Genomic DNA, 16,980 nt, shown 5'->3' with positions numbered 1-16,980 from the left:
TATGCAATGTTGTACTGAAAAGAAAAAAATTGTATATATTGGCATGTCATTGAAAAAGCAACTTTGACATTTGTCAGTGATGATTATAAACAGAGATAATACTGGGAAACTAACATAATTTATTCATGTCTGTGAATTGGAAATTTTAAGACCAGAAAGGACTGCTTGAAAAAAAAAACAAAACTTGGTTTGAAGACCTAAAAAGGGAAGAAAGGAAGACTAGCCCCAAGCAAGGTTGAATGAATTTTGACTTTGAGAAATTCAGTTTTTCTGATTCCCAGAAGTCTGCATTTCTGAAAAAAAATACCAGAAAGAGAGGAAAGCACATGCTCTAATGGCTATGTACAATTTAAATAAAAATGATAATACCCACTGGAGAGCTCTGGAAATCTGTTTTCATAACCAACACAGTTTCTACAGTTGTATGGGTTTTTAATTATTCTGTCATTTACTTTTGGACCAAAATCTAAAACAGGCCTTTCGGTGACAATTGTTTTCTCTCCTCTCTTGAAATTAATTTTCAGCATTGAGAAAAGGGATAATTCAAACTGAATCTTGACATGGGTAAATGATGTAAAATTGTACTGATTGATGAAATCTCAAGCACGGTAAATTATGCATGGTTGTTTTTATTCACTGTTGGTGGCTGTGTGCCTCAAAAGACCCATGCAAGGGCAACAAACAAACCATTTCACACCGTGTGAACATAGAAAGATTGTTCTGGGAAGAAATGATGTGTTGCACTTGTCGTTTTTTGATTCTACCTTTCGGTATTCCAGTCTCCAAACCTCTACTCGAGGAGAGCAGCACCTTGTCTCACTGCCTTATAGATTAGTGAATTCTGAGCTCCAAGATAATTACGTCAAACACAGTCCCCGTTCCAAATGGGGCTCACAGTCTATTTAGGAGGCAGAAAAGGTACTTAATTCCCATTTTACCATTGAGGAAACAGAAGCACAGAGAAGTTAAATGACTTGTCCAAGGTCACACGGCAGGCAAGTGGTGAAACTGCGACCTAGAACCCAGGTCTTGATTCCCAGGCCTCCAAAAGTGAAAAGTTAAGGACTCATCCGCATAAATTCCGATTATTAAATTTATCTTCATTCTTTCGATCGTATTTATTGAGCACTTACTGTGTGCAGAGCACTGTACTAAGCACTTGGGAGAGTACACTATAATAATAAACAGACATATTCCCTGCCCACAGTGAGCTTACAGTCTGGGGGGGGGGGGGGGGGGAGACAGACATTAATATAAATAAATTACAGATATAATACGTTGAAGATATGATACATACATTACAGATATAATAAATAAATTACAGATGTTGTGCTAGTAGAATTTTAAGACCGTAGAGATTTTGTTCCTCTCAATTACTTCCCCCTCTCTAGTTTTTATGCCTATTCAGTGTTTTTTTTTTCTTCTAGTTCTTACCTTTTCCATTCTAAACTCCTCTCTTGACTTTCCTAGCTTTTCTGGGCCTATTTCTCTCAGCTTTTCTGAACCCACTGTCTCAGGAACCCTACCTCACCTTGTGCCTTCTTTGGTCCTGTCCCCTTGGCCCTTCTTTTGCTAGGGTCAGATCTTCCTAGTTACTCTGAGCCCTTAGCTTGCTTGGCTCTCATTTCATTCCAGGATTTTGTTAAGTTGTATTGCCGCCTTCTCGGTGCTCTGTACACAGTTAAGCCCTCAGCAACTACAGTGATTGATGGATTCTCCTCGGCCACCTACTTTGCTGGTCAAATGTGCTCAGAAGAGGTGTCAATCCAAAACGCAATACTGTCCAAATCTTGATTTGGAAGTGAAGACTCTATATTAGCAAGGGAAGAATCATGACAAATCATGATACATTTTTTTAATGATATTAAGCGCTTACTATTTGTCAGGCACTGTACTAAGCACTTGGGTAGATACAAGATGATCAAGTTGGACATAGGCCACGTCCCACCCGGGGCTCACAGCTTTAATCCCCACAGAAAAGTCAAGTGACTTACCCAAGGTCACAAAGCAGACACGTGGTGATGCCAGGATTAGAACCCAGGTCCTCTGACTCTCGGGCTCATGCTCTTTCCACTAGACCATGCTGCTTCTCAAGCATACAAGGATATAGCTACTTCCCAAGGAAACTACAATCTCTTTAAACAATTGGGAAGAAGGTTAGCTACAAGGTAAATATTTATGATCACCTTCCAAAATACATGTCAATCCCATTGAAAAGAGTGAAGTTAATCAATCAATCGTATTTATTGAGCGCTTACTGTGTGCAGAGCACTGTACTAAGCGCTTGGGAAGTACAAGTTGGAAACATATACAGTCCCTACCCAACAGTGGGCTCACAGTCTAAAAGTTAATGACAATTCATCACACAAATGTGCTAAATTGACTTAGGCTGACCGTGGCAGAATTCATCTATTTACTTAAAGTCCATTTTGGCAGTAAAACGCTTAAGAAACTTAGAAACAAAATAGGTTAACTCTAAAATTTAGAAATATATGAAAGGTTGATCGGTCAAATTGAGTAAAACAGTAAGTATCCAATTATACCTGGTGCCCCTTTCAGTAATTTGAAAAGCAATTTATACAGTCTGACTTTCCATGAGGACTATGAATCAATTTTTAAAATGATGATGGATGAGCCTCAGTCCAGCCTCAAAGATTTACAGGACTGAGAGCCCGTGTAAAGAAATGGGTTATGGTGCTAATGGTTCGCTCTGTGCCACTCTTCTTTTTTTTGGTGGTATTTGTTAAGCACTTACCATGTGCCCGGCACTGTACTAAGCACTGGGGTAGATTCAAGATAATCAGGTTGGACAGAATCTTAATCCCCATTTTACAGGTGCGGTAACTGAGGCACAGAGAAGTCAAGTGACTTGGCCGAGGTCACACAGCAGACAAGTGGTAGAGCAGAGATTAGAACCCAGGTCCTTCTGACTCCCGGGCCGGGGCTCTAGCCACCAGACAGTGCTGCTTCTCTTGCCCCACTCCCACTCTCTTGTCCCTCTAATCATCATCATCATCAATCATATTTATTGAGCGCTATGTGCAGAGCACTGTACTAAGCGCTTGGGTAGTGCAAATTGGCAACATATAGAGACAGTCTCTTCACTTTCCTACTGGGGCGGTGGGGTTTGTACATATTTATTACTCTATTTATTTATTTATTTTACTTGTACATATCTATTCTATTTATTTTATTTTGTTAGTATGTTTGGTTTTGTTCTCTGTCTCCCCCTTTTAGACTGTGAGCCCACTGTTGGGTAGGGATTGTCTCTATATGTTGCCAACTTGTACTTCCCAAGCGCTTAGTACAGTGCTCTGCACACAGTAAGCGCTCAATAAATACGATTGATTAGGTATGTGCCAGGCACTGTACCTAAGTGCTGGGGTAAATAGAAGCTAATCAGGTGGAAAACAGTCCCTCTCCCGCACAGGTCTCCCAGTCTTCAGCCCATTTTCCGGATGAGGTAACTGAGGCATAGAGAAGGGAAGTGACTTGCCCAAGGTCACCCAGCAGACAAGTGGCCGAGCCAGATTTAGAACCCAAGTCCTTCTGACGCCCAGGCCCGTGCTCTATCCATTAGACCACAAGAAATGCAGAAGCAGCGTGGCTCAGTGGAAAGAGCCCGGGCTTTGGAGTCAGAGGTCGTGGGTTCAAATCCCCGGCTCCGCCACTTGTCAGCTGGGTGACTTTGGGCAAGTCACTTCACTTCTCTGGGCCTCAGTTCCCTCAGCTGGAAAATGGGGATTAAGACTGTGAGCCCCCCCATGGGACAACCTGATCACCTTGTATCTCCCCAGCGCTTAGAACAGTGCTTTGCACATAGTAAGTGCTAAACAAATGCCATTATTATTATTATTATTTACGGCCAAAGCGATACCAGCAGGCAGTTACCAGAGTAGCTGCTTCGTACTGAGCTCCTCCTAGGAGATGCCGTAAGTGGTTCTTGTCAGAATCTTTTCGCCATTTCACCACCGATGGCATAGCCATAGCAGAAACCTTCACTACCTTCTGGCTGTTTCACTCTCTCACAGGGGTGAAGTAAAGGTCAGACTGGGTGGTGGAATTTTAAAAATAGGAAATGGCTGATAACTGTCTTCTGAACTCCAATTGTTTCCCCTGTTGATCAATTAGCTAGTGATTTTTTTAAAAACGCTAGTTAAAATATATAGGCAAATGAATGCATCTCCTATCATTGAAAGGTGTTAAGTAAACATTGCACCCACAGAGGTTCTGAAGCATTTGAGGTGGATTATGCCACTAACAATTCTCTTTTTTTATCAGGCTCTCAGTGGGTAGGGCATTTCTTTACCCTAAATCTGCATTTCACTCCCTCAGACAACCCTGAATTCTTACTTCCTTTGTTATCACGATTCACTTTCATCAGTTACAAGAAGCCCAGGATAGAAGAACCTGGAAACGAACCAATAAGTAGAATCCTGTAGTTTCAAAGATGAATAATCCTCAACCCTTGGTGCCAAGTAATAATGCATATTTTGGATTTTTGTCGATTTTAGATATTTCAATCCATCAATGTGTGGAGAGCACTGTATTAAGCACTTTGGAAAGTACAGTAGCATTGGTAGACACAAGCTCTGCCGTCGAGGATTTTAGACCACAGATCAGGGTCTGCACAGACTGGAAACTCCATTCACCCCTGCCTACACCTCATGGTGTCCCCTCTTCCTTTTCCCATCCCACCCCTGTCCTTCTTTCCCAGTTCAGCCCCTCACCCAGTTCACTTCCATCCAATGCGCCCACAGGCCTAGAGCGAGCCTCCCCGCGACACACACCTCCAACAGCCTCAGCCAACGACCGCCTGTGGAATTCCTACTCCACCACGGGAAAGCCTTCCTTCATCCTTGACCCGTTCCTAACCCAATCACTCCCCCGCCTTGCCATCGTTGAAACCTGGCTCTCCACAGATGACACAGTCTCCCTGGCCCCTCTCTCCACAGGCTTCCTCGTCTCCCCATCTTTTGAAGTCCATATCATCACCCACCCCAGTTACTAGTCACAGTCCTCTACCGTCCCTCCAGGCCCCACCTCCGACTTTCTCAACCATTTTGATGCCTCTCTCACATTCCTTCTTTCTCCATTCCTACACTGATATCTGGGGACTTCAATATCCATGTGGATGTTCCCAATGACTCTTCCGCTGCCCTCTTCCTAGCACTCCTCAGCTCCACTCACCTCCTGTTCCACCCATCACCCACGCAAAAACCTGCTCACATGCTTATCACCTCTAGTCATTGTACAATTTGTACAATCACCAACTCTGAAATCCCTCTATCCGATCACAAGCTCCTCACCTGTAGTCCCCTCCCTGCAAATCTGTCCTGTTCCCCCATATCAATTTTCTAAGTTATCATGCCCCATTTAGTCTCCATACACAAACTGCCTTCCCTTTGATACACAAATTTATGGCCTCCACACCACCCTCTCTACCAAACTCAACTCACTTACTCCCTTAGCTGATCTCGTACCACAAATTTATGGCCTCCACACCACCCTCTCTACCAAACTCAACTCACTTACTCCCTTAGCTGATCTCGTACCACTAATCCACAACCCTGAATCACCTCCACAGTCCACTTCCTTCACTCCTATAGGCGAGCTGCAGAGCGCTGCTGGCAGAAATCCAGATACCAGGCAAGGCCTCGTCTATCTCAAATTCATCTTTGCCTGCTTTGGCCCTGCTGAGAGCTCACCTCCTCCAGGAGGCCTTCCCAGACTGAGCCCCTTCCTTCCTCTCCCCCTCGTCCCCCTCTCCATCCCCCCATCTTACCTCCTTCCCTTCCCCATAGCACCTGTATATATGTATATATGGTTGTACATATTTATTACTCTATTTATTTATTTATTTATTTTACTTGTACATTTCTATCCTATTTTATTTTGTTGGTATGTTTGGTTCTGTTCTGTCTCCCCCTTTTAGACTGTGAGCCCACTGTTGGGTAGGGACTGTCTCTATGTGTTGCCAATTTGTACTTCCCAAGCGCTTAGTACAGTGCTCTGCACATAGTAAGCGCTCAATACGATTGATTGATTGATTGCTTCAAGTAAAGAACCCGGTCTTTTGCAGGTCTTTCTCCTTTATCATCAAATAATAACAATTATTATTATGGTATTTGCTAAGCGCTTACTACGTGTCAGGCGCTGTACTAAGCCCTGGGGTGAGTGGAAGCAAATAAAATACGTAAACCCTAGTGGCATAGTTCTGAAACTGAATCGAGAGTTCCTCCTAAGGTAGGTTTTTGCGCCATACCATAAAATGTGCAAAGGTCTCTGGATCGGCCTTAGCTCCTGGACTGGGCGATATCATGAACCCAGTATAGATTGCTCTTCTTCTCTCAACCAAGAACCAGGTGAAAATGCTCTTCAATCAATCAATCAATCGTATTTATTGAGCGCTTACTATGTGCAGAGCACTGTACTAAGCGCTTGGGAAGTACAAATTGGCAACACATAGAGACAGTCCCTACCCAACAGTGGGCTCACAGTCTAAAAGGGGGATCGCAATGCTTTCAAATAGAGTATAAGAGTTTAATAACACGTAAGTATATATTTTGTATTTGGGGATGACCCATCGCGCCTGTTGCTAGAGTTAAAAAATGAATGTGGGAATGGCCGTCCCTTCTACACTGCATCCGCTAAAATCATCCTCGAGTGTGCAGTTGCACTGCAAGTACCCTCACCTACTTACTAGACCGTGCAGCCCCAACGGCGATAACCACCCGGTAAGAGCCCCCAGTTTTATTTCCCAAGCCCAGTGCCGTACCCAGACTTAAAGCCCTCCTCCCTAAACGAATCCCGACGCTTGCATTTTCCTCGCCAGCTGCATCCAAGTCGGTGACTGCCTGACTCAATCTGGAGCAACAGCTTCCGCCCAACTTGGCAGATGCGAGGAAAATGCAGACACAGGCCCCATTGAAGGCAGGCGCACGGGCCCTGGAGCACCGCAGGCCTCGGTGGCCCTACTACGGTCTTTTCACGGGTCGGGCGGCACCTATCTGCCACTAAAACCGTTGAAAAGAGAACTTCCCAAGCCAGGAAAGCCTACGCAGCAAATCGGCCCGAGCCCTAGGTGCTCCCTGCAAAAAAAAAAAAAAACAACCCCCAAACCGAGCACCAGCAAAAGGCCCCCGTCTCAGCCCTCCCCGCCTTTCACTTAGAAACACACACATACACGCACGCAGAACGGCCAGCGGAGGCAGGGCCGGACTCCTCCATTCGGCTGGCACGGGGGGGGGGGAGAAACTCCCTGCTTCCAGCTCTGGTCTAATTTCGTCTAATTTCGCCAAAGGCGAAGCGCACAGTCTGTCTAAGAGTGTCTCCAGTGTCCGGCCGGCTTTGGAGACTCCACGGCCGGTCGCCCTTCCCCTCCCCCGCCCTGCCCGTCGCGCCCCCCCCCCCCTCCGCCGCCACTTGGGTCGCTCCGCGGGTGCCGGCGGGAGCCGGGCGCGCATGCGCAGCGCCGCCTGGGGCTCGCTGACCGTTGAGAGCCGTTGCGGCGGTCGAGGCTCCGGGAGCGGGCGGAGGGGCGCTGCGGCAGTCGGTGGCGCAGCGTGCGGACGGGAGGGAGCGGTTTGGGCCGCCCCCCGCCAGGTAATTGTCCGTCCCCCCCCCGGAGCTCCCGCCGCTGCTCGCCCCCCGACGGAGGTGGATCGGGGAAGGTGGCGCCGCCGAGGCCCCGGATCAACCAGGCGATCGGCTTGATCGAGCGCTTACGGCGTGCACAGCACTGTACTGAGCGCCTGGGAAGCCCAAGTTGGCACCGTAGAGAGCGGGCGGCGCCTGCAGAATCGATCAGTCGTCTTTAGCGGGCGCTTACTGCGTGCGGGGCGCTTGGGAAGCCCAAGTCGGCGGCATAGGGAGACGGTCCCTACCCACAGTGGAAAAGGTACCGGAGGGGGGGGGGGGGGGGCCGCCACTTGAACCGCCCCTCTCCCGCTTCCCCAGGTATCTGCGACACAGCGGCCCTTTCTCTCTCTCTCGAGGGGGGGGCCCGGACCGCCAACTTTCGAGCCGGAAAATGACTCGCGATTACAAACCCGGAGACCTGATCTTCGCCAAAATGAAAGGTTATCCCCATTGGCCGGCTAGAGTAAGTGATTTGTTTTCAAAAACCTCTTCGCGGTCGGATGGTGTTGCCCCTTTTCCCTCTCTCCCTCGCGCTCCCCAGCAGTCGGTTTCCTTTACCGCCTCCCATCCCCGGTTTCCCATTTGGGGCCAACTCGATCTTAACTCGGGTGTGTGTGTGTTTAAATCGTCTGACTGACTATTTATTTATGTATTCATTCATTTATTTATTCTTTATTTATTTGTTTTTATTTATTTATTCATTCATTCATTCATTTATTATTCATTATTTATTTATTTATTTTTATTTATTCATTTATTTATTTATGATTCATTTCTTATTTATTTATTCGCTTATTTTTATTTATTTATTCATTCATCCATTTATTTATTTTTATTTATTCACTTATTTATTTATTATTCATTTCTTATTTATTTGTTTATTTTTATTTATTTATTCATTCATTCATTCATTTATTTTTATTTGTTCACTTATTTACTATTCATTTCTTATTTATTTGTTTGCTTATTTTTATTTATTTATTCATTCATTCATTCATTTATTTATTTTTATTTGTTCACTTATTTACTATTCATTTCTTATTTATTTGTTTGCTTATTTTTATTTATTCATTCATTCATTTATTTATTTTTATTTGTTCACTTATTTACTATTCATTTCTTATTTATTTGTTTGCTTATTTTTATTCATTCATTCATTCATTTATTTATTTATTTTTATTTGTTCACTTATTTACTATTCATTTCTTATTTATTTATTTGCTTATTTTTATTCATTCATTCATTCATTCATTTATTTTTATTTGTTCACTTATTTAGTATTCATTTCTTATTTATGTATTTGCTTATTTTTATTTATTTATTTATTTATTTATTTATTTTTATTTGTTCACTTATTTATTTATTCATCCCTTATTTATTTGCTTATTTTTATTTATTTATTTATTTATTCATTTATTTATTTATTTTTATTTGTTTATTTATTTATTATTCACTTCTTAATTATTTAGTTGCTTATTGTTATTTATTTATTCATTCGTTCACCGTTCACCATTTATTTATTTATTTATTATTCATTTTCATTTATTTGCTTATTCGTTTATTTATTTATTATTCATCGTTATTTATTTATTTTTTATTTGTTCATGCATTTATTTATTTATTTATTTATTTATTTTTTATTTGTTCATTTATTCATTCATTTATTTATTTTACTTGTACATCTCTATTCTGTTTATTTCATTTTGTTAGCACGTTTGGTTCTGTTCTCTGTCTCCCCCTTTTAGACTGTGAGCCCACTGTTGGGCAGGGACTGTCTCTGTATGTTGCCAATTTGCACTTCCCAAGCGCCTAGTACAGTGCTCTGCACACAGTAAGTGCTCAATAAATCCGATTGATGATGATGATGACCGATTCTCCCCACATCCTGCAATCCGTGGAGCAGATTTTTTTATTCAGAAAGCAATAAAAACCCCTTTCCCTTGGCCCCCAGCTGCAAACGTCGAGTTTGTTTTTCCCGAGTTTGTTTAATTTCTGGGAAATATTTTTAGGTGCCGTCCATCCCTAGGCCAGTTTAGATGGGGTTTTGCCCTGCAGGTAGCAGGGGTTACTTTTACCAAGAAAAATTAAGTTTTAGCTTGTTCTGATTCGGAGGGAAGGAAGTGGTCATGAGAAACCAAAGTAAAAATTAATCGCTTCCTTCATCATCATCATCATCATCAATCGCATTTATTGAGCGCTTACTGTGTGCAGAGCACTGTACTGAGCGCTTGGGAGGTACAGTTTGGCAACATCATCATCATCATCAATCGTATTTATTGAGCGCTTACTGTGTGCAGAGCACTGTACTGAGCGCTTGGGAAGTACAATTTGGCAACATCATCATCATCATCAATCGTATTTATTGAGCACTTACTGTGTGCAGAGCACTGTACTGAGCGCTTGGGAAGTACAATTTGGCAACATATAGAGACAGTCCCTACCCAACAGTGGGCTCACAGTCTAAAATAGGCCGTGGTTATTAATTTGGGGAGTCTCAAAATATTTTCAACTGGACACCAGCCTCGTTAACTCTTTAGCGGAAGAAAATTAATTTTCATAAGTGATGATGGGTGTAATTGAAGAAATTGATGTTTTGCGATTCAAAATTGTTTTCCATAGGGAGCTATGGAACCAAGCCACCTGTTCTAAAATTTGCCTCGCGGAAGCAGCTCTAAATAGCGTTCTTCTGTTTTGTTTTTGAAGAAATGACCTACAAAATTTCCCTCCCCCATCAAATGTCGGTACTGATCGGGGTTCTGGTGATTCCTTTTTTTCAGACTCAGGTAAAAAAGCGATGGCTGATTTATGACCCGATTGATTCCTGGAAAATGCACCATAAGTAATAACATATTTTGGAACCAATTTTCCTCGATCTTGTACATATCTGTTCTTGGATTTGGGGGATTTCGAGTGACCTGTCTGCACTGCAGATCTCATTGCCCCTTTGTCCACCTTTTAATAGTCATCATCATCATCATCAATCGTATTTATTGAGCGCTTACTGTGTGCAGAGCACTGTACTAAGCGCTTGGGAAGTACAAGTTAGTCTATTAGTCTTTGCATTTGTAGTTTATTAAGAGCCTTTAGGTTGTAAAACCATAACCGTAAAGTATTGAAAATCCATTTCTCAGTGTATCAGGCTTTAATAAATGTACTGTATTCTGATAAAAAAAAAACAGAAGTCTTGAAATTTCTAAACAGGTATTCCTTTTGGCATTCTTGCTTAGCACTCTGGGTTTTTTTCCCCCCATACATATGCTGTGACCAGTGGACTTGAGCTGCTGCCTCTGTTTTTTATGAGAACCCCATTGCATAGCACTAACACTCATAGCTGCTGGGCTTTGTGTTGAAGAAAGTTACCCTCCTCATCCCCTTCCCCCTCCCGAGAGGATCCTAGTACATCATGTCCTGGTACAAATCTCAAACAATGTAACAGTTCTGTTGGGTAGAATACAGATATATAGCATAAAGTGCAAATGGCTCTAAAGTTTTTAGGACAGTTATTCATTCAATCATGTTTATTGAGTGCTTACTATGCGCAGAGCACTGTACTAAGTGCTTATGTGTACATATGTTGACACTTTAATTTGAATTTGTAATTTTATTTTTGATACCTTTCCAATGCTATTTGATCATGTAAGTTGATGGTGTTAACCATATTTTGCAGTTTTTTAAAAAAATATTTTGGTCATGTTTTAGATTTGGACATTGCATTAATGCACTTTACATTTTTCTCATGGGAACCATCCTTTAGTGCTGTTTTGCTTAACACACTCTTTTCATGGCACCAACTAGGAGTCCTAACTGGGGGGTTTCAGGATTTTAATACAGAAAATATATTTTCTAAAAGCAGTTCAATTAGAATCTGTAAAATCTCACCTTTTAAGTCTTGGTACGTTAAAGCTATTGATCTGGGCAGTTATGCCACCTTGAATTTGCATGTTATTTTTTCCAAGGCTTTTTCAAATTGGTTATTTTATCTTCACAGTGACCTAGGAAGAGTCAGACATTTCTTCCCCCCTCGCCCCCCCCCTCCACTGGCCATGTGAATGAAGTAGGAATGAGGAAAGCTAAAATAAGTTTGAATGGATTTCTCATTCATGCGGGAAAATCCTCTGCTTTTTCTAAAAAACACCTCTGCTAAAATCATGGCTCTTTGCTCATAAGAGTAAAAATTTTGTAAAGGCAATGCTGCTTCATTTAGGTTTAAATGTTGAAAAGGAACACAGAACCTCTTCTCTCCAGACCGAATTTCTCTTCACAGGTCGACAGCAAAGTAAATGATAGAATAAGAGTTTTAGCATGGGTAGCCAACTGAACCCATCCTTAACCTGAAGTGTATGTTAGTGAACCAAGAATTCCTGTTGGATATGTTAAACATTGATTTTTAAGCTCCTCGAGGGCAAGGATCATGTCTGTTTAGTCTGTTGTACTCTTCCCAAGTACTTGGTGCAATGGTCTGTACACAGGTGCTCAAATAGGGATCAAACAAAATGGTCTTGGGCACTGAGTGCTCTTTCTAATTCCAACCTTTTCAAAATTGCATTTTTGATTATAGATATTTCTGTAAGGACCATCTCTATGTTGCTGACTTGTACTTCCCAAGCGCTTAGCCCAGCGCTCTGCACACAGTAAGCGCTCAATAAATACAATTGAATGAATGAATGAAAACAGTAGTTGCTACTGCAACCATTTTGAAATCTTGCCATTTCTTTATCCCTCTTAATAATATTGTTTTATTTTGTATGGAATGAACTTTTCAAAACGTTATTTTTCCCAACTCTCCCAGCTGTTCATTTAAAGTAAGCAAAATAGAAAGGCTTTTATTTTTGTTTTGTCTTCTTCCCCTAGGTGGATGAAGTTCCCGAAGGAGCTGTTAAGCCACCCTCAAATAAACTGCCTATTTTCTTTTTTGGGACCCATGAGACGTAAGTCCTCCGTTTAAAAAACAAAAAACAAAAAGCCAACTCTTGTTTGAAAATGGTAAATGTCTGCTGGAAGTCAAGAGCATTCACTAAGGGTTAATTCTTTGCTAAAGTACAAAACAAGTGAAACTAATTTTGAGAATAAGCATGAAATCTTTCTGTTGAAAACATACGACCTTTCTTGCCTCTGGGGATTCAAAGATACTCTGAAAATGTATTTTGTAACTTTATCCTTGTTTTCTTATGTTTTACCATCTTTAGTCCTTAATGATGAAGTTGCCAGGTTCATAACCTGAAGACACTCTTCTTTTGAGACATTAGCAACTCGCAGACCACTAGAAGGACACAAGATATTAAGAAGTCGCATATGGCTTTGTGAAGAGAAATTACTTTAAAATCATTTAATCTCTTTATTTGATATTGTCAGGCCACGTAGACAAGAGAGAAGCCATACGTTTGACCTATGTAGGTTTCCTACATGGAGTATATGGATTTAAAACTGGAAATAAGTCCTCAACTTAATACTGCCATGAGAATGACCTGATGCGGTATGATATTGGAATAATGGAAGTGGAGCTAAAAATTGGAAACCTCTTCCACTGGAATCTTGCTTTGGCCAGAATTGTAATATAGACAACTGTAACTTGTCTGCTGTGTGATCTTGGGCAAGTCACTTAACATCTCTGTGCCTCAGTTACCTCATCTGAAAAATAGGGATTAAGACTGTGTCTCATGTGGGACATGGACTGAGTTCAACCTGATTAGCTTCTATCTACCTCATTGTTTGGTACAGTCCCTGCCACATAATGAACACTTAAGAAATACCATTAGAACAAAAACTGTGAAAGGAAGAGGAAAAAGTGGAAGGTGTCCGGAGACAAAAAGTGACGATTGGGGAGAAAGGTCCTATGCGGACTTGGGATTTAGCTTGGAGAAGAGAAGGCAATAGTGATACAACACTGGCCAAGGCTCTTAAATGAGCTTTTGGACTCTGTTTCCTGAGATCTTTAAAAAAGATAAATAGCCATCTGTCTTGGCCGGTTTAGTCATTACTCTGCCTGGATGTCCCTTACAGTGATTCTACCACATTCTGTTTTTGTATCTGTTTTTGTACCTGTTTTTGATCAAATTCACAAAGGAAAATTTAAAGATTCTTTGTTTTATTATTAGCATACACAAGGAAAGGCTGTCGATCGCTGTATTTGATTTGTACCTACCGTGTTGCTTTTTATAAAACAAGGCAGGGTACCATGTTTCAGATGGCAGAGTCAGTGTGGATCATTGATTTTGATCAGTTTAGGCAGAAACCTTTTAAAGATCAAAATGTTTATTAAAACATTGAGTAGGTAATGTTTAACTGGAAAAGTAGGTTTAATAGCAGTGGGAGAAATGTAGGTTGGATTCCCTCTTACATAGGTCCCTGCACAGTACAGTTGGTAGTATTTATCCATAAATGCAATCTTCCTTCTTGCTCTTCCCTGTAAGATATTCAAGTTATTGAAGCCTCTGACAATGCCATTGACCAAGACAGGTAGCTTGAGTGCCATTTGAAATAATATGGTTGACACTATCTCTTAATGGTTTTTCTTTTCCATCAAACTTGGAGACTTGTTAGACTCTTTTCACGAGAATTGCCTTGATTTTTGAGAGGAGAGGGCAATACGTTTTATGATTCTCATCCTCCTTAGGTAAATTCTCCCGTTTCCCCACAAATGTAACTACGTGACTACACTGTGTCTATCTTTTTTGATCCTTTTGGAATCGGGCTTGAGTACAGCACCTGCTGTTAATTCCTTTGTGTAGATAATGCCCAGATTCCCTTCATTAGTTCTAACCTTTCTCCTGCCCTTATGCCTACTGGACTTTTCCACACGGCTGTCTCATAGTCACAGCAGACACTACGTGTCTAAACTTGAACTTCTCATCTTTCCTCCTAAAGCTTTTTCTCCTTTACCATCTCTGTTGACTCCACCTCCTCCCTGTCCCCCAAACCCACAAACCTTGGTGTCCTACCAACGTCCTTACTTGTTTATAGCTGTCATGTTTGGGTGCTAAATACTGCCAGTTCTTTGTGACATTTTTCCTGATCCGCCCCTTCCTTTCTGCTTAGTACCATCACCTCATAATTGGAATCCAGTATCAGTCCCCTCCCTAGTCTTGTAGCCTCCGTCCTCTGCCCTCTTCCAGTGTGTGCTCTACTCTGCTATTTGGGTCATCCTCCTCAAACATTCTGCACGTTTTCCCTGCTCCTCCAAAACGTCCATCTACGCATTTACCTCCACATTAAGCAGAGGCTCTTATCATTGGTTTCAAGGCTCTCCATCTTGCATTTTGTTTTTCTTCCACTACTTCCAAGCTCTCATTTCTCGCCCCTCCCAAGCCCACCTTCTGACAGCATCTCACTCTTGACTCTCCCTCCTCCCACTTCTTAGTCATGTTATTTCCCCTGCCTGGAACTTGTTTTTCAAATCTGCCAGACCATCACTCTCTCGATTTTTCAAAGCTCACCTAAAAATCTCACCTCCCCAGGGAGGTCGTCACTGACTAATTCTCAACCCTCCCAAGTCATATCAAACCACAGCCACCCTTAGTACTTGTGTTTTTATTCATTCTCAGTCCCTGTGTAGTAGTAATAACACTACTTATGGTATTTAAGTGCTTACTGCCAACCAGTATACTAAACTTTGGGGTAGAAGCATTCTGTGCAGATTGGATTCAGTCTCTGCGTCACATGCAGTTCAGGCCGAGGAGGAGTGTTTACTGCATATCTGATTATTTACCAGTCTATTGCATGCATCCTTACCCAGGGACTACTTACACCAGTTAAATCCTTGTTCTTCAGCCTGGTCCCAGTATTTATAAATAATTCGTCTGTCTTCCCCCAGTAGATTACAGTTGAGGACAGGGACCATGCCCTTTGCTTCTGTTACGCTCTCCCAAGCAGTTAGTGTGTTCCACAAATACAAATAGTAATTATAGTAATTGTGGTATTTGTTAAACACTTACTATGTGCCAAACACTGTATTAAGCATTGGGATAGATACCAGGCAATCGGGTCAGACAGTCCATGTCCCAGGGCTCCAGTCTGAAGGGGAGGGACAACAGGTATTCCATTCTTATTTCACAGATGGGGAAACTGAGGGACAGAAGTTATGATTTGTCCATTGATTGTCATGCTCCAACATATTTTTTTTTCCTAAGAAAAAGGCTATTATTTGAGTTCAGGATTCTTATTATCTGAAATTATTTCCTAGTTCAAGCTCTTCGTATTTCAACCACTAGGGCCTGTTTAGTGCTGAGTTCAATATGTGCTTCATTGTTCACATCAGTGGTAGTTTTGATAGCGGTAGATTTTAAATGAGGAGTGATTAAATGGTGCAGAAAAAACATTTTTTTTTCTATCAACCTGATCCATCGCTCTGTAGAGAGTTTTCGAACCATGATACACTTATGGGTTAAAAGCATGGGAACCCATTCTTCTGTAAAAAGGGAATTTGTGTATTTAGGCAGGAATAGGGGGCTGAGAGCCACTGAATAAACTATCCTTAGCAGGAAAGGCATGCTCAAACTGCCAGAACCTATTAAGCAGAATTGCACTGGGATGAGCTATCCTTAAGTGACCTGCATTTGATGCCCAAATTCATGGATGCTACCCTTTAAGTATGGTTAGGAAGAATTTAGAAAAAAAATTAAAAATCCATGAGTGGTTTTTTTTTTTCTTCCTGCACTACCTAAGAATCACAGAACGCTTCGCTATGTGCTTTTACATCATGTACTCATTGTTGCATTCCCAGGAAATAGCTGCAGTGCCAGTTTATCTGCCGAATCATGCAGTTTGTTTTCAGATGTTTAAGAAGCCACCTGGCAGTCCAACATTCTAAGAAACATTAACATTAACATTCTAAAGAAATGTTAATTTTTCAAAAGATTGGATTTCTTTGGAAGTGCTTTTTTATAGTATTTTTTTTTTGAAAAACACTATGGTACCCTATTTCACATTAAACAGAACCAGAGCTTGCCTTCCATGGTTTGTAACCAGGTCAATACCCATACCTTGATTACATGTTTTAAAATGATGCTTTCATTTTTCCGGTTGTTTGGTGTAAAACTGACATTGACGTTAACTGTCTTTTTTCTTCTCTGTAGTCTCGTATTTCCTCCTGCCTTCAGGACGTCTCTACTTGTATGCCCCATCAACACCTCAAATTTAACGTGTCCAAAACAGAACTCCTCGTCTTCCCACCCAAACCCTGCCCTGCCCTTGACTTTCCCATCACTGTAGGCAGCACCAAAATCCTCCCTATTTCCCAACCCCGTAATCTCGGCATTATCCTCTGCTCATCTCTCTTATTCGATCCGTCACCAAATCCTGTCAATTCAACCGTCACAGCATCGCTAAAATCCACCTTTTCCT

The 16,980-nt window shown here is 41.8% G+C and overlaps 1 protein-coding gene across 2 annotated transcripts in view; it reads left to right on the top strand.

The window, feature by feature from the left end:
- Nucleotides 1–7,509: 7,509 nt before the first annotated feature.
- Nucleotides 7,510–16,980, top strand: part of PSIP1 (PC4 and SFRS1 interacting protein 1) — a 40,141-nt gene continuing 30,670 nt past the window's right edge. Inside the window, exons 1-3 of one of the 2 annotated variants that reach the window (XM_038769431.1) lie at nt 7,510–7,605; nt 7,960–8,104; nt 12,493–12,569. In XM_038769431.1, coding sequence (XP_038625359.1) covers nt 8,033–8,104; nt 12,493–12,569 — 149 coding nt within the window. In that variant the 5' untranslated portion in view covers nt 7,510–7,605; nt 7,960–8,032. The remainder of the gene's footprint in view (nt 7,606–7,959; nt 8,105–12,492; nt 12,570–16,980) is intronic. The other variant, XM_038769432.1, reaches the window with a different exon arrangement.

This window comes from Tachyglossus aculeatus, chromosome X4, assembly GCF_015852505.1.
Source record: "Tachyglossus aculeatus isolate mTacAcu1 chromosome X4, mTacAcu1.pri, whole genome shotgun sequence".
NCBI lineage: Eukaryota > Metazoa > Chordata > Mammalia > Monotremata > Tachyglossidae > Tachyglossus > Tachyglossus aculeatus.
This window is presented reverse-complemented; position numbering and strand designations above follow the sequence as displayed.